Here is a 22,383-nt window from a genome sequence, read left to right as displayed (position 1 = left end):
GGGGAATTTTTCTTATGGCAACTTTTTTGTTGTGGCAAAATTTTTCACGGAGCATTATTGCCAAAGGTTCACAAAAAAATTTGCAGATGGCGAAGTGCATAATTTCCCAGCGAATCTATGCCTGGTCAAAAAATTCACTCATCACTAGTGGAAAACCTACATTTCATCATGAGAAGCCAATTGACCTTCAATATTAGCATTCGCTAGAGATGCTTGTGATTAACCAAGTTTGACATTAGACTCCTATATTTATGTAGGTGTAATAAGAAAATTATTGCACTGAAATCAGTTTAAAGTGGACCTGTCACCTACACATAAAAAACTGCATAATGAAAGTCCTTTCCAAATTAAATATGGAACCCCAATTTTTTATTTCATCAAAACATCCAAACCTGTTATAAAGATGTTTAAATATCTAAAGTGTCAATCAAATATTACCTGACCCACCTCTATGCCCGTGGCATAGAGGAGGGGCAGTCAATTACTTTCACTTTCCATTCAGCACTTCCTACATGTCACTGCTCTCCCCACATTCCTCCTTCCCTCCTCAGGCTCTATAATTGTGTAGGGCACTGCACATGGACATTAGGTCCCTCATTCTGGTTCATACACAAGATTTTGGGGTGATACACAATTTCCCTTAATAACCGTGTCCACAAAATGGCAGCTGCCTGCTTGCTGTGATTGTATAATTCCAAAACAGAAGGAAACAAAACTTAAATAATAAATGCAGTGTAAGTAAAGTTTATTTTGCTCGACTAACATGATAGAAAAGAATTTGAAATTTTTTCTTAGGGTGACAGGTCCCCTTTAAATATGTCATTAGATTCATTAGGTTGTGTAATATCACATTACATGTATGTCCTTGTTCACTTTAATCTATGTCCTTTTGCCCCACCTTATCATGTACAATTAAAAAAATGTTGTTATGAAAACCTTTGATTATTTTCTCTTTGAAATGTTTATAAAAGCAGTTTAGAGAACAGAACACAGAGAGCAGGTAATAGGATTTATCTCTAAATGATTTGGTACATCCTAATCCCATCACTTAATGACAGCAGTTTCACTTAATGATAGCTATTAAGGGATTTTAGAGTAGTTTTGAAGGGGTTTGGCCTGGTGTAATGAAATACTGTTCAGATAAACCACAGGCATAGGTCAAGAAGGGCTGGAAACTAAGTACAATTTTCCGTAATGAAGTTTCTGTATACGGAAAGCAACAGGTTCTAATTTTACCTCAAATAAAAACAATAGGTGTCTCATTATAACACATAAATGTTGCAAATCATTTCTAAGAACTCCCTTTTGAGCATGATAATGATCTAATCCATTTTTCCAAAGACTCTTTCTGATATGGGCATGCTTTAGTCTTCTTAGTTTTATTAGGCTTTAGGTTGAAAATATTTCAAGCACGACTAATTAGGCTTTTGTTTAGTTGTGCAACAGAAACAGCTGTTGTTTTTGTGCCTCATTTGGCACCAAACTAAAAAGGCAACTTTTGATTTGTAACAAAATACAGATGTGTATGAAATTAAATCCTTTCTACACCATGTCTTGAGAAAACCTAACAGAAATTTATAACCAACTTGTGCACTGCAAATCTGTACAATGACATTAATGTTTTTTCTATCTGACGCTAGGAATAGTTACCTCTTTTGTTGTAAAATAAACACTAGGTAGGTCAAACCCTAAATAATAAGTGATAGCGTCCCTTTTCATTCAGTAAATGCTTTCAATCAGTCTGCTTCTTTTTATGAGGTTTCCATTTCTGAAGTTGATGAGGAAAAAGTAGTACTGTGGAAATTTAGTATTTCGGGGCCAAAAAATACACTGAGTGTCTCTCACTTTACCTAGTTTACTTTTGCTACATTATTTAGACACTCTGAACTCAGTTAAAATGGAATGTTTAGAGCGCTTGGTCTTATCTGATAAGTGCAACCAGATAGATTCGATTTTATAGATGCAGAGGAATGCATTTCTTACTGCAGCATGTGTCATTGCTGATTTTCCAGCTACTCATTCAGTCATTTACATTAAATTGCCCATAAAAATACTTATGGCTGCTAAAAAACACTGAAACTTAAAAAACATGGATTTAGGCTAGTTTAGATGGTGCTGACATTATGACAGATAAAAAAGCATATTAGTCAAAAGTGAAGACATAAGAAGCAGAGTGTCCCGTCTTGAACTACTACATACAAAACTTGATATTCAACCATTTATTAAAGGAAAACTATACCCCCCAAACAATGTAGGTCTCTATAAAAAGATATTGCTTAAAACAGCTCATATGTAAAATCCTGCTTCATGTAAATAAACCATTTGCATAATAATATACTTTTCTAGTAGTATGTGCCATTGGGTAATCATAAATAGAAAATTGCCATTTTAAAAAATAAGGGCCGCCCCCTGGGATCGTAGGATTCACTGTACTCACAAACATACCAACAAACCATACATGTTAGGTCACATGAGCCAATTAACAGACAGAGTTGTGTCTTTTGCTTCCACGCTTCTTCCTGTTACAGTTAGAGTTGTAGTAGTTAGAGATGTAGTATTTCTGGTCAGGTGATCTCTGAGACAGCACAGAGACCATAACGAAATGGTGGCTCAAGGCAAGAGATGTAAAAGGGAATATCTACTTAAATATATATTCCAGTTTGGTAAGATTCTTTAATATGTCACTTAATATTATATGAACTATCTGTTGCTTAAGTGTTCATTTTGGGGGTATAGTTTTCCTTTAATATTAAGATATGGTTCTGGGACCTAAAGAAAGTCCAAGCATATGCAAGAACCAATGTGCACCCTGTACAGTTTTGTACAATTTTTCTGAACTAATGGAGCAGCACATGGGCATTTACATTAAGAAGAGAGCAAAGCACTGCACACTCAGGACTTGAAAAAAGCCTTTCTGCAGAGACGTTTGTTCTTGACACCAAATCATGACAATGTTTTTTAGTGAGTGCTCTGCCTCCTATATTGCAAGTCACACCAATTCGTGTAATTTGAGAGTGGTGAACCTAGCTGACTTTTAAAAGTATATTTTATCTTAATGTAGCCAAATGCATCATTATCATCACGGTTATGTGTTATATAGTACAGAGTTTATACATCATTTGCACCAGTCCCTGCCCAATGGAGTTTACAGTCTATGGTCCGATCAATTTCACACACTGTAGGGACACTTTTATCAGGTGCCAAATAACCTTCCGGTATGTTTTTGTAGTGTATAAGGAAACCAGAGTACCTAGAGGAAACCCACATAGACGCAAAGAGGACATACCGTGGACTTTGATATACAAGATTACATAGCTTGACTATGAAACATTGTTAACTATACTACACAAACACTTTAGAATGTGCAACGCTCGCTGTAGGTTATGGCATAATGGAAAAAAGAAATATACTTACTTGTGGGCAGCTGTTCACTGGAATGCATTGTTTTTTGTGACACTCAGTCTTGCCTTTCACACAAGAACAGATAGTGCAGTTTACAGAAGACCACATCTCCCCATCCTGAAAAAAAACCCAGAAGATGGGTGAAATCATTTTTCACTATACAGGCCATATAGAACTCAAATCTTTAAAAAGATTACAAACAAATGTATAACTCATTCATGTTTGGTTGCTTGGCAGAAGAATAAGAAATCTTTTAGAATTTACTTATAGCTCTCAAGCCATGCATCAGGCAATACAGTTCTAAACATATTGCCTAGTTAATAGTTAAATCGAAGTGGAGGAAGATGAAGCAGCTTGCTTTCCTCAAGTAAAATATTGTACATGTCTGTACAATGTAGTCCACTAATAAATACTATATCACTGACATTGGGTGGGGGGTTAACAGTGGAAGCCAGCACAAGGTACTATTGATGACTTGCAGGAAGGCTCACATGGGGACAGCAGCTCTTACACAGAACCAAATAGCAGATCTTAAAATAAAATAATATTCAAAATACAGACTATGTAGCTCTGGAATAAAATTCAAAATACAGACTATGTAGCTCTGGAATAAAATTCAAAATACAGACTATGTACCTCTGGAATAAAATAATTATAGAAGTGATTCTATTAATTTTTGACTATACCCTAAATATTTTGCTCCCAGACTTGCATATTTTGACTTCTTCGGCAGTTACATAGGATACACAATCTTCACAGCATTGTTCCTTATCTCTGTTACATGCACCCACAGGAGAGCATTTCTTCTTGCAAACAACAGTTGAGTCCTGGATAAAAAGGAAGATTATAGCATAGCATTCCAGGGCTCTTTATATCTATTTCATTAACTGTCAGGCTAAATCCATTATTACATGTTTCATACCTAGCAGCATCAATATACTTTATCATAACCAAGAAAATATAAATAATTTACATTTTGCAGGGTATACTAATATTCCCCCATGATGATGAGTTTATTACATTAGTGGCATAACCCATAGCCCAAGTGCAAAAATATAAATAAAAATAGTGAGGCCTTGAACTTGCAGCCATTTACCATAGACATTTAAATTCTCATTAGAAGGCAATGAGAATAAAAAAGATGACTATTTCTCTTCCCCAGGGAGCAAAATAGAAACAGTTACCTTGCAGGTACATGTAGTGCAGTGATCATACATAAAAGTGGAATGATTGTCATAGACATCACTTCGGAAAAGGCAACTGCCTGATGGTAGGTCAAAAACCTTTCGTTGGCCTACAACAAGACAATAAAAATATGTACAATTTTCTAATATATATAGACTGATATACAGTAAAGCAGGGGTGTCCAAACTTTTTGCAACAAGGGCCAGATTTGGTGAGGTGAAAATGTGTGAGGGGCGACCATTCAGCCTGACATCCATTCCGAGGTAGCTAGCTTGCAATCAGGATCATTCACTCCTGGAGTTGGACGTGTACACTGCGTTTAGGAAGTGGAGTCTGTTTGGACTTACTCTCCGTGCCTCATTCCAACAAGGAATCGCGTAGCCATAGCAGTAATATTTGGGCACATTAGTCATTAGTGAAATAATCTGCCAATTAGTCTATACTGCTGCCTGTGTGCTGAAGGTTCCGCCGCTCTCGCATTCTTTTTTAGTTTACTGTACTGGCACGTCAATACGTCTATTGACATCTTCAGCCCTAAAGAAGTATGTGAGAGCGGCGCGTTACTACGTGTATATTGCTAACACCTTCAGCACACAGGCAGCAGTATAGTGGCAGATCATTTCACTAATATGCCCAAATATTACAGCTACATGATTCCTAAATGCACTGTGCCGGAGGGCCACATTATTATTCATTTAATAACAGAGGCTGCCGGCCAGTGTAAATTTGAAAATGGGCCACAATTGGCCCTAGGGCCAGACTTTGAACATGCCTGCAGTAAAGCAAATAAAATGGTTGTACAGGTATGTGATCCATTATCCAGAAATCTGTTATCCAGAAAGTTCCAAATTTCTGGAAGGCCCTCTTCCATAGACTCTATTTTATCCAAATAATATTTTTCTCTGTAATAATAAAACAGTACCTTGTACTTGATCTCAACTAAGATATAATTAATCTTTGTGTGAGGCAAAATTTTCCTATTAGGTTTATTAAGAGGGCTTTTTGGGGCAAAAACTCAAATTTTTTCATTAAAAAAACCTTCAAATTATTTGCGATTAATTATACCCTGATGCTGCAATAAGTCGAATCTGAAAATCCGCCATCTCAGACCTGTCAAGGTCCTGTATAATTCAATAGGAGAGGCACCTATCCCAATCTGACGTTATCGTGGTCTGTGCTGGGTTTTGCCCGAAAATTCAACCTTTTTGGGGTTTTCGGGTAAAAACTCAAAAACATGAGTGATTCGGGAAAAAAGCCCAAAAAATTAGAGCAATTTGGGGTTTCACTCGATTTTATTGAGTTTTTTCATGATCTGATTGAATCGAGTTGTTTTATTAACAAATACGTTCAAATCAGGCATGGGAGTTTGGTTAAGCTTTTTTATTCTAATTATGAGATAAATTCAGATTTTAGTAAATAACCCATTAAATGTTTAAATTATTCTTTAGTAGACTTAAGGGATAGAGATCCAATTAGGGAAATACACCTTATCAGAAAAACCTCAGGTCCCATACCTATCTCTATTTAAATTATATACAGCATAATAGTGATCCATTTATAGGTCGTAGCTTGACTTTGTTTAAGGTAAAGAAAACTTTAGTTTCTTCTGCTCCCAGTATGTCAAGGACTAGGCTAAACCTTCTGCCTGTGTCAGTGCAAGACAGCGTTCCTTTAGACAAAACAAACTAAAGTACCATGCTGTTTCTCATAACTTCTAGTAAGTACCACATATTGACACTGAAAGGGGGTTATTTATAAGTTCGAATTTATCTGAAAAAAACTCAGACCAGATCTGCATGGATTTTTTTCGCCTTATTTATTAATACATTTATTCAAAATTTTTGTTTGTGGGAAAAACCTGAAAATTACGAATCATACAAATTTTTCGGATGTTTGCCCAAAAACCCTGAATCTTATTACAGATCGAAAAATCCCATTGACTTATATGTTACCATATAACAGGTCTGAGATGCCGGATTCTGACTTTTTCCATCTTCAGGGTATAATAAATCTTAAAAAATTTGTGTTTTTTTTTTTTTAAAAATTCGGATTTTAATACTTACAAAAATCACACATTTTTGGGGTTTTTGGTATTCAGAGTTTAGTAAATAACCCCCTAAGTCTTTACTTCTGGTCCATTTAACAAGAAAAGAATTCCAAATATGTTTCAGTACTACAATGTACATTTTATTTGTATTTCTTAGCATGCTGTAAATGACAAAAGCAAACAGATAGAAAGGACAATATATTTCCCAATGTTTACAAGAAGCATATGACCAGGATTGTTTAAGACATACAGATCGTTTATTTTCTTTGGAAAAAAATGTAACTTCAGTAATCTGAACCCTAAAATAAAATGGTATAGTATTTCCAAAATGGACACACCTGTAATTAACAGTGTTACGCTTTCCTTTTACTTTATTTTACTTCTATTTTATTATTCTAATTATATACAAAGGGGCAGTAAACTAATAAAATATAATTTCTGCTAACAATTCAGAGTAACTGAGTAGATAAGTCCACAAATCTTAAACATTTTCCAGTACAGTGTAAACAGCAATTTACTGACCATGGGTAAAAAAAGAAGTAACTTTAAACAATAAGAAATTCTATAAATGTCAAGTGGATATATGGAAGTCAGATATTTAATAATGTTAATTGGTGACTGCTGTTAAACAGAATCAGACACTGGGGGGTGGGGGGGACAAATGTTGACACAGGCTTGTGGGCAGCATTTACATTTCATGCATTTTGTTGCTCACCCAATAATTAGGCACTCTGCAATATAGAATATACAGTTCATTAAAATGGCCATCCTCACTGAACCTATAAATAACCCTTTATTGTATGCAGTATGTTGCCACATATGTTTGGTGCAGTTATAAGAATAAAGCCTTATGCCATAATATTTTGAGAAATGAATGTTTGCCTAAATTGTTGTGCTGGATACCCATAGCTATGCTATACACTGAGCAAGGGATTACGGCTAATTTAAAATTTAATTTCACAACCCCTGCTTTGCTGGAGATACAGTTGGACCATGGAAGAAATCAATGAATGATATCAATAAGGTCAGTGCTACCTCATCATCACCATTTATACAGTACAAGCAAGTCACACAACCCTTAAATGTATGGCATACAGGGGTCAGACGGTTAAAAACCAATGAGATTAGAGCTCAGCATAATAGGGTTACTCCAGTTGGCTAAAATTCAGCAATCACAGAAAATCAATCGGGGGAATGTAATATCACGCGCAATCGCATAAACTGTTTGCAAATCGAATTGCGAGTAGTTTGCGCACGAGAGTGGGTATGTAATAATTCGCTTTGCGACTGTTCTGCTACATTTGCGACTGTTTCCGCCGTTTCCCTCCACTTTGCGAACTTTTGTTATTGCGCTCTATTGCGCTGTTGCGCTATCAATGTAATAAAACTTCTTATCGCAAATTGCTTATATTGCACTTGGTTTTTTAATGAGTCGTGTCTGTAGTCACTGTTCAGTGCAAATGTTATTCACAATGTAATTGTGTTCACGTGACTTTTCTATCAGTGCTGTGAGAAGAAGGTGTATGTACAACTTTTGCAGAAAGATATTCGTGGAGCAATTCCACCATTCGCGTTGTGTAAGTTTTTCGCTATTCTTCATGTAATTTAAAAATGTGGTCAAGTTATATGTGGTAAAGATATATGTCAGCATTTTTTTTTATATGTGGTAAAGGTATATGGTTATTAGTTTTTTTCCAGTGAAAACATCTTTTCATTGCGTTTGCTACTGTTTTGTGCTTATGTAATATATCTGTGCGAAAAATATTGCATTCCGCTTAGCGCAAATATACCCGCAAAAGTGCGAATGCGTGCTGCGATAACGCCAAATATTACATTTGGGGGTACAACTGTTAATAGTAAATGTCAGGTTGGAGTGCTGACAAAAAATAAAGGAGAAACTGGAGCACAGACAGAAACTTGGCAAACAGGATACACTTTATTGAGACACAGGCAGGTTAGACAAAGTAGGTACAAACAGGCACCAGAACAGATAAGAGTGCAAGGCAGGTGTCTTGGAAAAAGGCTTGGGAGAGGGGGTCCTGAGGGCTTTTCCAGTTGTTACCAGTTAATATAAACACACATTTATACCAAGCACACAATGGAAATAAAAACAAATGGTTTATATCATTATGATTTTGTAATTAAATTGAATTAGGAAAAAAGTTTATTTTTCCAATTGAATCTGGCCCCTTGTGCTTTTGCAGCTGTCACATTTTCTACCTCTGCAGTGCAGGGTGTCTTCCACAAACCTTGACAAACTTATCAGTGAAATCACAGCCGTTCTTATACGGAACCTAAGCAACTTCCACTCAATTTTGTAAACGGGGGTAGTTATAAATTTTTGTTCTAGGCATAACATAAATCCAATTAAAAGGTGGGAATGAAAGTGAATCATGGTACTAAAATACTAAATATTAAAATACTGTACTGGAGTTTTTCTAACTGCATCAAAGTTTATATCAATGAGGTAATTGTTTGTAAGTTTTTTTTGCACTGCTGATGACATCATGAATGGCGCCAAATTGAGGTGTATTTAACTCTGTATTCATTCACATGCTAACTGTCCTTGAAAAAGGCCCTAATGAGGGCCGAAACATCGGATAAGCATAAATAAACACATTGATTATTCACAAGAAATGGAATGCTGGTCCTTCCATTAACACACACATATATATCTATATCTATATATATATATATATATATATATATATATATAGATAGATAGATAGATAGATAGATAGATAGATAGATAGATAGATAGATAGATAGAGATATATATATATATATATATATATATATATATATATATATATATATATATAGCTATATATATATATATATATATATCTATATACCTATACTAGGGGGGTTAATAATCAAGGTCCGAACTTATCTCAATATCGGCTGCTACAAACTCCGATCTAAGACGCTCGGGATTTTAACGCTTATTTATTATTACATTTTCCCGAAAATTACCTTTGTCGGAAAAGCTCAGATTTTCACGATTTTTTGGGGAATTTTCCCAAAACCTTAGAATTTTTTGGAGTTTACATCCGAAAGCTCCGAAAACATTGTGGAATTGCCCGAAACCGGTGACACAACCAAAATTCAATGGCACTGTTCCCACTGACTTTTATGCAACCTCGACAGGTTTCAGATGCCGTGTTTTTATATTGTGGCTTTTTAGCCCTCAGGGTTTAATAAATCCCGAAAAATTCGTGATTTTTCAGGTTTTGGGTATTCGGAGTTTGATAAATAACCCCCTATACATTGTATTATGATAGTTTTAACACCAAAGCCCAGGCAAATATGCTTATCTTCCCCTTCCATTATTTTCACACTAACATAAATACATTTTAGACAAACATCCATTGTAAATTAAGTTTACTCACCTATACATTTAGGGCAGCACTGTCCTGTAGGGATGTGACTAAGATGCTGGGGACATGACAGAATTGGACATACCTCCTTTATGCACTCTGTCCTGCCTCCCTAGGGAAAAATAAGAGGAATTATTATTGTCACAATATTTTAGAATGTGTTTTTATTAGAAAACTTGGCCTTCTGGGAAACGCAGGCAGAGTATCAGCCCCTACACTGGGATCAGCCCCTTATATTGGCTGCACACAATTTGGTGTGTGCCTGTACATAGGCCGATGCAATTTATCCAGATGCAGGCAAGCTAAATGGCTGATTCCAGTGTAGGGCTAATTCTTGGCCTCAATTTTTCAGCAAGCCAAGTTTTAGTCTCTTGTACTATTAATCTTGGAATTCCTTTGCAAGTTATCACAGCTAAATAATAGTATCCATATTATTGGAAACCCTTTTGGCCCCTCTGGCATTTGCCAGAATCCACAAATTGCCAGTCCAGATCTGAACAGAATCCACAAACAGAGGAAATGGTGCTCAACACAGAAAAGCACAAATATAACAATTCAATTAATAGTTCAAGAAATCTATATACAATGAAAGTCAACATGACAACTGCCTGCCCACAAAAATATTTAAATTATATTTTCCTTTGCATTTCCCATGGTGACTGTAATAACTTTTATAATACAGTATAACATACTTCTCCTAATAATCAATATTTGTTGAGCTATGTCTCAGATTTGTATTGTATGCCTCCTTATACCATAAGATCTGATAGATGTTTTGTTTAAATGTGTCCTTACATTCTTTGGACCCTCCAGCTGGAGCTTCTACTATAGTTGTATAACCTATTATATCGTTTTACAGCATCTGTGTTTTATGTTGCAGTGTGTGGCATTACATCATAGAGTATTCAACACTGACTTAAATGTTAGCAAAAAGTCAAGTAACTAACCCAGAATGGATAATGAGAAACATACGACAAGTTTCTAATGTCAATAATTTAGAAGAGTTGGAACTTTAACCAAAGCTAGCGGTATTTCCACAACTACCTAAATGTAATACACGGAGTCTCAGCAAAGCACTCATAAAGCTGTCATGAATCAACATTGAACTTTCATTGAATTGATGAAAAATGAGGTGAGATTTAGAAGGCATAGCTGAAAAATACCAGATGCTGATGAAATCAAGAGTTAATAATCTGAACATTCCTGTCATTAGAACTTCACTTTGAAATGCAACAAACACTTATCGAAATTAATACAGCAGCTGCTTCATGCAATCTGCCCATGACTTTTTGTCTTCGTTATTTTTTTCTGTACATAGCCCATTCATTTTACTGGGATGAAATAGTTATCTCCACAATATGGTTTACATCTGTGTGAACTAACCAAGAGTTGACCTAAAATAAATTAGGATGACACCTACAAACTTTTTCACAATAAACATTGGTGCTGTTGGGACAAACTTAGTCTAAATAAGGTTGACTGTTGTTTATGCCTCTCAGAAAGATATTTCCTCTATAAACATGGTAGGGTTAAGTGAAATTGAAGAGCCAAGGAATCTCTACTTATTTTGTGAATAGACTCAAAGACATGAGAAAGAGCATATGTCATGTATGTCTCCATATGTATTATGGATAGCTGGAATCTATTAAAACAGTGAAGTCATAAAGACCTCTATTGACTGCATATTGCATTTGGATTACTTGTAGTTTTCTAAATGCTTGTTGGAAAAGAGTTACAATGATGGAATCATATAAATGTAATATCTAAATCCCCATCTGCTATTATGTTTAGTGTGTTATCTATATTATCTGTGCAGAAGTAACCCTACACTTCTGGGCCAAATTCAGGCATTGGCATTGGATGACAGTACTACGAATCTAGAGGTTATCCTGGGAAAAGCTCAGTTGGGACATAACCTCACTTCCGATTGAGAATAACTTAAGCCATGGAAAGTCTCTGTAAACCACTGAAACATGACCTTATAGAGAAAAGCCAAGGGGAAAATAGGCCTGGAATTTCATAAATGTACATACTCATATGTCATACTGCAAAGACACAGTATGTAGCGACAAACAAAAAGCTATAGTCGACCTGTTGAAATAAGCAGGTATTTTTTCATGGAAAACATCTAATTTCTAGATACTTTTGGCACTCTTCCAATCTCATTCCCTTTCCAATTCTTAACAAATTTCTGATTTGTACCTTCCCCATATTAGGCTCCTCATGGATCTGTTCTAATCTCTAGTGATGGGCGAATTTATTCGGCAGGCGCGAATTTGCGCGTTTCTCCGCCAGCGAATAAATTCGCGAAACGCCCGCGAAAATTCTCTGCAAAAATTCGCCGGTGTCCAAATTTTTTTTTTTTTTAGAAAAAACGGCGCCGGCGCCAAAACGGGCGCCGGCGTCAAAAACGAGACACCGGCGCAGTTTCGCTAATTTTTCGACATTTCGTGAATTTCGCACGAAATTCGCGAATTTTTTGGCGAAACTGCGCAAATTCGCCCATCACTACTAACCTCCCCTATATGCTACATTTAAACAGTTGTAGATATAAAACTCCTCCATTAACATTTGTTTTACAAATAGGGGGTTATTGTATTTGTTTTTTGAGTTTGCCTTATTAAATAGATTATTAGTGTACCATCTTTACCTAATATTTTCATACCTGCAAATAACTAATATATGTTGTTTGGTAGCCAGGCATTCAAAACAAGAAATAACAGTTTTACTCTGGCACAATTAATTGTCCCAGCAAGATGTACAGGTATGAGCTGCGTGCAGCCTGGGGCGATCCTGGCCCCTCCAGCGCCTGAGGCAGCAGCAGTTGCTGCTGCCCCCCCCTCCCCTGGAAATTTGCTCTTAAAGTACCAGGAGCAGCATTTTTGCTGCCCCTGGCACCTAGTGGGGCGCTGCCGCCTGAGGCAACAGCCTCAACTTGCCTCATTGGTGAAGCACCCCTGCGTGCAGCATTAAAATTTGGGAACAGACCAATAAACAGAATTCTACCAAATATAGATCTTTCAAATAGAGCTGAGATTTCACCAGATTCTGAACCAAACCCTGGAATCGATCTCTGCAGTTTTATCTGCAACTTCCCACAAGAAGTAGTATGATAGTTTTGCAAAAGGGCTTGTTTATGGAGCCAAGCACAACTGCAAAGTTCTAAATTCAGAAACCTACTTGCTTCCATGCTCCTTTACACCATCAGCCTGCTCTGATGAATTATGTATTGGCACAACGGGACCCTTGAATTGCTGTGAGAATATTTCAAGTATTAATTCCAGGGTTGCCTTGGTGGGTTATGTCAGAACTGATTTGTGCTAAGTATCGTACACAAATTCCATTACTGACGCTTAGTCCTGAAATTTACATTATTTGAATGCTAATGCAAAATGAAAAAGACATTAATTTGCATTCGATAAGCCGACTGTGTGGAGGTTGTGATTCATTCAACTTATTGGGTGCCCATTGTTATGCTGGAAAGCGAAAGGTAAGATGGCATTACAGGCAGCCTTACAATAATTCAGTTCCAGCACTTTTACAGCAGCAGGTTGATGACAATTTTAGGCCTCTCGCATCATCAAAGATGGGCCAATACTTACAGTTCCAGACTATAAATAGTTCCAGAAACAATTTTATAAAAATTATCAAGTTCCCCCACTTACTTTATATCTTACAGATGCTTCCTGTGTTCCTCTCCCACGAAGACCTGGCAATATTAAATCAGGCTCCTAGCCATTTTATTTAGGAGAATAAACAATCCCCATATGAGCAGAAATAAACTGGAACAGTCAAGATTTCATGGGGGGGGTAAATATTGCTAATGTTTTGACATAAAACTTAGCCTGCAATGTACCATATGCTGCTGGCTAGATTAATTAGACAGAGAAAAACATAATAACCTCTCTTCAACAAGCTCTCTCATCCACACTCTCTTTAATCTTTATTTTGCATCTAACTGACAGGCAGCTCCGTCCAAAAGAAAACCCTCTGTTACACTCTACAATGTGAGTTTTGCAAGTGTCTACAGTTTCCTGCAGAATTCTTTGACACTATAATGGTACTCCATTTCTTAATTGAGCACAACATATTTTTACACCATTTAGAAACACAGTGGGTCTCATTTATCAACACTGGGCAAATTTGTCCATGGGCGGTTACTTACAGCAGCCAATCAGTGATTAGCTTTTTAAAGCCAGCTGCAAGTAGAACAATGAATGCAGTAATTTGATTTGTTGCTATGGGTTACTGTCCATGGGCAAATTTGCCCCGTGTTGATAAATGGCCCCTAGTGAATCACTAATCAACATCAAGGAAGGCTGCAAAGTTATTGTATGTTCTACCCTGGCCTGCCATTAGCACCCATAGGTGCAGGTCCTTTTGCTCTAAAATACAATGATAGGACCTGCAATTACATAAGGAATACAGTGCTGCCCATATTAGGCAATGCAGTATTCATGAAGTGAAGGCCGAATATTTTTTAATTTTTTTACAGTGACCACTTTGTATATTTCTGAGAAGCTGTCAGATAGGAACTCATTAGCATTATAGCCTAGGCCTGACACAAATATAGTGTGTATGGTAATGGAAGGGTGACCTGGGTGCTATTACAGGATGGACGAGTATGAAAAATATGTGCATTTGGAAAAAGGCAAATAAACATAGCTATTTATTTAATATAGCATCTTGTTTTTTGGCTATTTGTGGAGAGAGGGCCTTTTCAAACAAAGTATATAAGCTAGGCCAAAAGTGTCATGGTGCAAATAAAAACAAAATAAAATATTGTCTGTTGCCTTGTGTAAAATAAATCTATTTTTAAGAGAAGTACTCAATACAGGGGATACATAATAAGAAATGGCACATCTTCAACAGATCTAACCATCTTTAATTCATAGAGAACACCCAATGTGCTTCCTACAATTAGCACTGAAGACTTATTCTCAGCTAACATTCCACAGGTGCTCTTAGCCGAAACACAACAGGCCACCAGATATTTCCTTTACCAGTTTGTTTTACTGGAGCATATCTTGGCAGCAGCATTTTGTTCAATTCTTCATACAACACAGAAAATATTTTAAATAGGATGACCTGAAACACTATCCTTATTTGATATATACCACATGGCATCAACTTCCAGTAGCCTGCATTATGATGAGGAAGAATTTGAGCTCTCTCCTGAGCTTACTGCTCATTAAAGTCTCTAGCATTCTCATTGAGTAGAACAGCAGGTGGTAGCAAGCCTATAAAATATCCAAATCCTGTGGTAAACAAGCTCCATCATACAATGAGAATGTAACTTTCTGACATTTCAGCAAAGTTATGACAGCTTTATGTACTTTAGTACATAGCTGACATAACTTTGGTTTTCTGGAAAGTGTTGGATTGTATTCATGTTAAATAGTAATCCTAATAGACATGAGCAGTGGCTGACATATTAAAAAGTAAAATAGTTTACTGTAATGTATACTCTTTTATTGCCAAAATGAGCATGTAACATAATGAACAATTTTCTTAGATTAAAATGAAGTAACCCAATCAGTAAATCTGAAACGAGTTAAATGCAATAAAGCCATGGTATTTAAATCCTTCCATGAATCTTGTTGAGCTGTTTGTGCTTTCCTGCATAAAATAAAATCTCTGGGTTTTAGAGTGAGTAGATGAATATGTGTACAAAACCATTTGAGATGATTCTGGAAAAGTGATACTTCTTTCAGCTAGACCCTCCCACACATAGTACATGGTGACAATAGGGAGTCCCTAACAGCACACACAGTATGTTTAATTACTCTCCACTTCGCTGCATATGAGGTTGGATAAGTGGGGTCAAAGGCATGATACCACCTAATTATAAGATGTATCAGAGGCCCCTACTAGGCTAGGAATTGAGTAGCATCCCTAGTGAAGTGTTTATAAGAGTAAGATAATAGCCATTGCCTCCAAAACAAACTTTCAGTAGATGGAGGATTAATTGGAGGTCTTTATAAGGTCACACCAGTGTATTGACTCCTGTTCCATTTAGCTAAGGTCAGTGTATGTATTTATGCTTTCTCTTTCGACATATTTTACAGTATTCCATGGGAAAGTTGGGGTTTGATAAACCTCTGTTTAAAAGAGTAGGCTGGAACCCTCCTTAGTGTATGTCAAGTAAACCATAGCAACAGATAAGTATGTTGAACCACTTCTACTTTTCAACTAATGCTCAGTTGTGGGTAAAACATAGCATCTTTCTTCAGAAGTTTGTTCTACAACATAATGCTGCTTTTGTAAATAAGCCCTATTAACATGAAATAAAGATTCAGTTCACTCTCTTCCTCACTCATCACAGAACTGTATGTTTATATTGTGTATAAATAGTAGCGCTTCACGAGAACAGATAAATGAATACAACGTACAAAGTGGAGATGTTGTCACTACATTTTTCTCTAACAAGTCAGCATAATCTATGGGAAAGCCAAAATTTAACACATAAATAATATTTTATTGATGACTACATCCTCTAGAAGCAGACAGATAATTCTTGGGAACTAATGTAAGTGTTGGTGGGTTATTTTTGCAGTGTGAGATTCAGCATGGATGCATATATTTTCCCTTTGTTTCTTTTGTGTTTTTCATCCTTTTACAGCCACACAGATGCTAGTCTGACAAAACTGGCCAAGCTATCTATCTCCTTCTTTAGAAAACTTACAGTTACACACGCAGGCACAGTTATTTTAAAATTTCAGCTTTTAGCTCTCTCAGCATTCTGTTTATACAGCAGTGCTTAGACACACATCATCATCTGGTGAGAATTATAAAGAATTTACAGTATGTGTTTCAAATTAACAAGAAAGATAAATGTGCTTAGTTTATGGCATCACAGCTGAACTGTAAGAGGCAGACCTAATTCATTGGGCTTCTAATATATTCAGCAACTATAACCGATCTTCATATGTCCAAGACCAACACACACTAGTATTAAAGAAAAAAATGAATCAGTTTCATGGAGATTTCAGATCAAAATGTGCCCTTAATTTCTATGAACGGCTAGTTGTAAGTATAGGAAGTCTCCTGGATTAATGGGCTCTCATCTGCAACTCAAAGTGGGGGAAATGCTTCATTGGAGAATGTGAGGAGATTAAGTGTTCCAGCTGAAGATTTATTTTTCTGTCCTCTAGCTGGATCTATGCCTGTATTTCTTTTGACTGTGGGTAGGAAAAGACCTGCACAGCCTTATGATAGGTGTGAAGCAGGGGTCACGTTTCTCCCCTAAACAGCTGCACAATGCTGCACATCTTCAGTAATTCAGTACATCTATGGCCCGGCTTGTTATGGCTAAGTAGCCGACTGGTAGTAATGCAGGCTCTTGACGGGCTGGGTCCCGCAAGAGTTGTGACAGTTGGTTGCCTGGTTTCACTTGCCCACCGACCCTATGTCATTTACCCAGGAAAGTGTATAGTGGTTGATACTTGGCAAGCAGTTCTTAGAAAAAGAGTTTTTTCTTCTTTATGTTTTAAGTTTGTATAACTATTAGTTTTATAGGTTAATATGTTGTTATTTATGTATCTATATCTTAAAATGTAGATAAAAATATGTGGCCTTTTAAATCCCAAAAACCTGGATATCGTGATTGTGTCTTCATGATTGTGTCTTCTTGGGGGAATGGACCACAAAAAAGAATACAGGCACAATGGCTAAATTTGATTGTAATATTTGGTGGTGTATTTTCCTGATGCGCTTGGCACTGCCCTTATCATATCAAGTTCTTGTCATGTATTACTAACATCCTAGTGACAAACCTTTTTAAAATGTGGAACAAAGGGCACAGCTCAGGATTGTCAAGTGCAAATAATCCTTGCTAACTTATTTCTGAATGATGTGCAAGTTTAGGGCATTCCAGTGGACCTCTTCTGCCTTCTAAGGATGCAGTGCTGAAGAAAAGTTGTCAGAAAAAAAAACACACACCACAGTGCTCACAGGTATAAGGGAACCTTGTATGTAATGTATGTCATAAGTATGCAGTAAGATTGGGCTCCCTTACATCCCTGGTTCTCCTGTATTGCACATTATGAATGATGTACAACCTAGTGGGGCAAAATGCCTCCATGGTGAATACAGGCAGTGCACATACAGAGTGTGGCACAAGTCACCGTGCTTTATTCTAGGTGTGCAAAGAGGTTTTCCTTGAGGCACAACCTGTAGGACATGTTAAAAAATCTGGCTGCTTTGCATTCATCCTTTACTCTTTGAACTATGTCTGTGCTTTAAAAAACTAGCCACTTCATGCATTCACCCTCCCATTTTAAAATCTTAATGGGAAAAATAAAGATTATAAATAAGATTATTATTAAGGCTGGAAAAAATTCTAACCAATAGTAACCAATAAGCTGGTAGCAAGCTGAAATCAAGCATCTGACTGGTTGGTAATAGCGGTGGATGAATCTGTCCTGTTTGCTGAAAAAGCCATGAAACAGCAAAAACCTGCAAAATACATGGAAATCAATAGAATTTCTTTGCTATAAAAACTGGCAAAATATTCCGCCCATCACCAGTTGCTAAAAGTTATTAGACCTATTGCAAGGTTTGAGACATTTAAGGGCCCATTTACTTAGCTTGAGTGAAGGAATAGAATAAAAAAAACTTCGAATTTTGAATGTTTTTTTTTGGCTACTTCGACCATCGAATGGGCTACTTCGACCTTCGACTATGACTTCAACTTCGAATCGAACGTTTCGAACTAAAAATCGTTCGACTATTTGACCATTCGATAGTCGAAGTATTGTCTCTTTAAAAAAAAACTTCGACCACCTAGTTCACCATCCAAAACCTACCGAAGTCAATGTTAGCCTATGGGGAAGGTCCCCATAGGCTTTGCAATCTTTTTTTGGTCGAAGAAAAATCGTTCGAACGATTCAAAGGATTAAATCGTTCGATCAAACGTTTTTTTGTTCGATCATTCGATCGGACGAATTGCGGTAAATCCTTTGACTTCGATATTCGAAGTCAAAGGATTTAACTTCGACAGTCAAATATCGAGTTTTAATTAACCCTCGATATTCGACTATAAGTAAATTTGACCCTTATTATGTTAATAATTCCAAACAATCTGCACTTGCTCCTCAACTCACTTTTCTATTTGGGTACACGTCATAAAGCAGTGGCGTAACTACTGGGGGAGCAGGGGGTGCAATTGGGCCAGGGCCCGCACCCCCGCAGGGCCCCCCGGCAGTCACGCTGGCTGGAGTCGGCTGCAGCGTCGCACGGATGACGGTGGGGGGCTGGGCCCGGCTGCACGGCCCGCCCCCACCTAGTTCCGTCACTGTCATAAAGCCTGCTGCCGATAATTGATAATTAAAGTCAATTTTAATGAAAACTATCTGGAGTGCTGTCACTGGGAAAATATACATTTATGTTACCCATTTCATTATTTGTGGGTTGCTTCTAATCCGCACTTCGGTATAGTAACTGCAAATCTCTTATTATAAGCTCTATATTTAATTCTGCAGAATGAAAACATCTGCTTTGCTGATTATTATGCAGTACTGCCAATGTGTACATGCATTTATATGTTAGTAATAGTGCTAAGACTGATTCTGCAACATAAACAATATCTCCTGATGAAATGCCGAAAGCTGTCTGCCGTGCTCTATGTAACTTGGCAACAGTAAAAACGGTCTTCATTTCCCATAACAAAAGAAAGAGACTAAAGGTGTGTCCAAGAGTTTCTCTTGAAATAAACAAAACAAATTCCCAGGATTTTTAAAAGTTTTCAAATGCATAAATTAAAAAGTGTTTACCATAGAGACGTGATGTGCAGTGATTTATTGGATATACATGTAATAAAAACTCAAGGCTTGCATCTAAGTAGTGTCTACAACCCACAGGACAACTGAAGATGTTTTCTGTAGGGACCAGAACATTTCTGCTTATAAAGAAGAAAGTCTTACAAGGCTGACATCATAAAAGAATAATCAAGAACAGCTGTTCTGCTTTAAATAATGGGATTTCTATAATGTAATGCAAGAAACTGTAAGTTTTGATTGTTCATTTAAAAAGCATTGTTAAAGCTGTGAAAATTCTTGAGGTTCAGGCTATAGTTGCTGAACTACCCAGCAACTTGGCGTATAAATACTTGTTTTAAAAGGCAGACCAGAATCATGTCTTGAACAGCCTAGGAACAATTCGCATAACAACCATACATACCAAGCACATTTAAAATCTGAACAGATAGCCATACTTTGGGCTAGATTCAGTTCAGTTTATCACATGAAAATTCATGGAAGAGATTCCATTTGAGGGGAAAAAAACTTTTCTCCAAATTCAGTTCCATTTTTCTAACATAAATTTCAGTAGATTGTTCACTTAATAAACCGTGAGATAACTTTTTCTGAATTGAGTCTCAAATTGAATTTTGTCTGTGAATTGAATCTAGCCCTTTATCTGGTTTCTGTCTCTACTGGTCTGGTCTACAGGTGGTGCTCAACTGGTTCAAATACATTTTGTCACAGCTGGAATACACTCATCATTTTCATTTCATTACCATATGGGGCTCCACAGAACTCTTGTTACTAATGTTATTAGTGATGAGCGAAATTGTTGACCTTAGTTACCATTGCTATTATTCAGCTCTATTTTAAACCAGACAATAGGGATCCATTATTTACAATCAATAGGTGGAGGTTTTGTGTGTGAATGCACCAGAATTGTTTAAAACTAAACCCAGAAGGAAAGATGTACAGATATGGGACCTGTTATCCAGAATGCCAGGGACCTGGGGTTTTCCAGATAATGGATTGTTATGTAATTTGGATCTTCATACCTTAAAGTCTAGTATAAGAGCATGTAAACATTATATAACCTAACAGGCTGATTTTGCTTCCAATAAGGATTAATTATATCTTAGTTTGGATTAAGTACAAGGTACTGTTTTATTATTACAAAGAAAATCATTTAAAAAATGTGAATTATTTGAATAAAAAATTAGGTCTTTGGAAGACGGCCTTTCCGTAATTTGGAGCTTTCTGTATAACAGGTTTCCAGATTATGGTTCCTATACCTGAACTGGTAATTGGAGGGGAGAGGCAGTGAGTACAGCCACTGGATTCAAAACTTGGGGTGCAAATCTCCATTTGTCATTTGTCTCTTTGAGAACCCTGCTGAGACCTTTCATACATTTTTAATCATTTTATATTCCCCTCAGCCTTTTTCCCTTGAGCTATTTTAATGGTAGGATAATCATGTCTATGTATATAAAACTTATTATGACCATCAGGATTAGATTAATGAAGATCTCTCAAAGGGGCTGTGGACCTCCTTTTTGAACATTAGTTCAATGATATGGATTGTACTTAACATTCTTTGTGCCTACTGTTTTAATTAGAATATCTACATATTTTTATATTTCTTACACTAAACATGTTAAAATCTGACATTTTCATATCAACAGTCCACAAAAAAGACCTCTGTATAAACAACTCCGCCCCTTCCCCAGTTTCAGCCCTTGTTAGACTATGAGATAAAACAGCTTCTTAGTGGACTGCTGATTTGTTTTGATTGTGCTTGTACTTTACTTTCAATTTCAGATGTCCTGCTTAGTGCAAGAAATTTCAAAAACCACACAACAGGCAAAAAGTATGTTCAGCACAAGTCGTTATAGTTCATTATTAAACTGAAGTTGAAAAGGGGGACATACTGGTTCTTTAAAGGGGTTGTTCATCTGTGAGTTAACTTTTAGGAGAGACTAGAGAGTGATATTCTGAGACAATTTGCAATTGCTTTTCACTTTTTATTATTTGTGGTTTATGAGTTATTCAGCTTTTTATTCTCATGTTGCAGTTTCAGCCAGTTCTTCAGTTGCAGTTGTTAGGGTCTAAGTTCCCTTAGCAACCATGCATTGATTTAAATAAGAGACTGGTATATGAATAGGAGAGGTCTGAATAGAAAGAAGAGGAATAAAAAGTAACAATAACTATATATTTGTAGCCTTACAGAGCATTTGTGTTTTTAGATGGGGCCAGTGACGTCCATTTGAAAACTGGAAAGTGTCAGAAGAAAAAGGCAAATAATTATAAAACTATAAGAAATAAATAATGAAAACCAATGGAAAGGGTGGTAAGAATTGGACTTTCTATTACATACTAAAAGTTTACTTAAAGTTGAACCACCCCTTTAAGTACTTATTTAGAGTGGCCTAGTGTACTGCACAATGGAATTGGTTTAAAATGGTAATTGGTAACCATAAGAAAGAAGTGGTGTAATAAAAAAAAGAGTATGGGCTCCATCAGCCGTAGCGACTTGAGAGTGCAGCTGACAGCTTTAGTGGGTAGTTGGGGAAACTGATCCAGTGAGGAATTGGAAGAAGAGAGGAAGTAAGGGTGGGAAAGACTCTTTTTC

General features: G+C 36.6%; 1 protein-coding gene across 6 annotated transcripts in view; it reads right to left on the bottom strand.

Annotated features, from left to right (window-relative positions):
- bmper.L (BMP binding endothelial regulator L homeolog) overlaps positions 1-22,383 on the bottom strand; it is a 148,675-nt gene that overhangs the window by 66,312 nt on the left and 59,980 nt on the right. For all 6 annotated transcript variants that reach the window (XR_005961723.1, XM_018266679.2, XM_041565563.1 and 3 more), the window contains 4 exon segments: positions 10,027-10,126; positions 4,587-4,696; positions 4,089-4,229; positions 3,415-3,519 (listed from right to left, as the gene is read on the bottom strand). Coding sequence is in view for 5 of the 6 variants with exons in the window: in XM_018266679.2 (XP_018122168.1) it covers positions 3,415-3,519; positions 4,089-4,229; positions 4,587-4,696; positions 10,027-10,126 (456 nt within the window). In the remaining variant the exon portion in view is untranslated.

This window comes from Xenopus laevis, chromosome 6L (genome assembly GCF_017654675.1).
Source record: "Xenopus laevis strain J_2021 chromosome 6L, Xenopus_laevis_v10.1, whole genome shotgun sequence".
NCBI classification, from domain to species: Eukaryota; Metazoa; Chordata; class Amphibia; order Anura; family Pipidae; genus Xenopus; species Xenopus laevis.
This window is presented reverse-complemented; position numbering and strand designations above follow the sequence as displayed.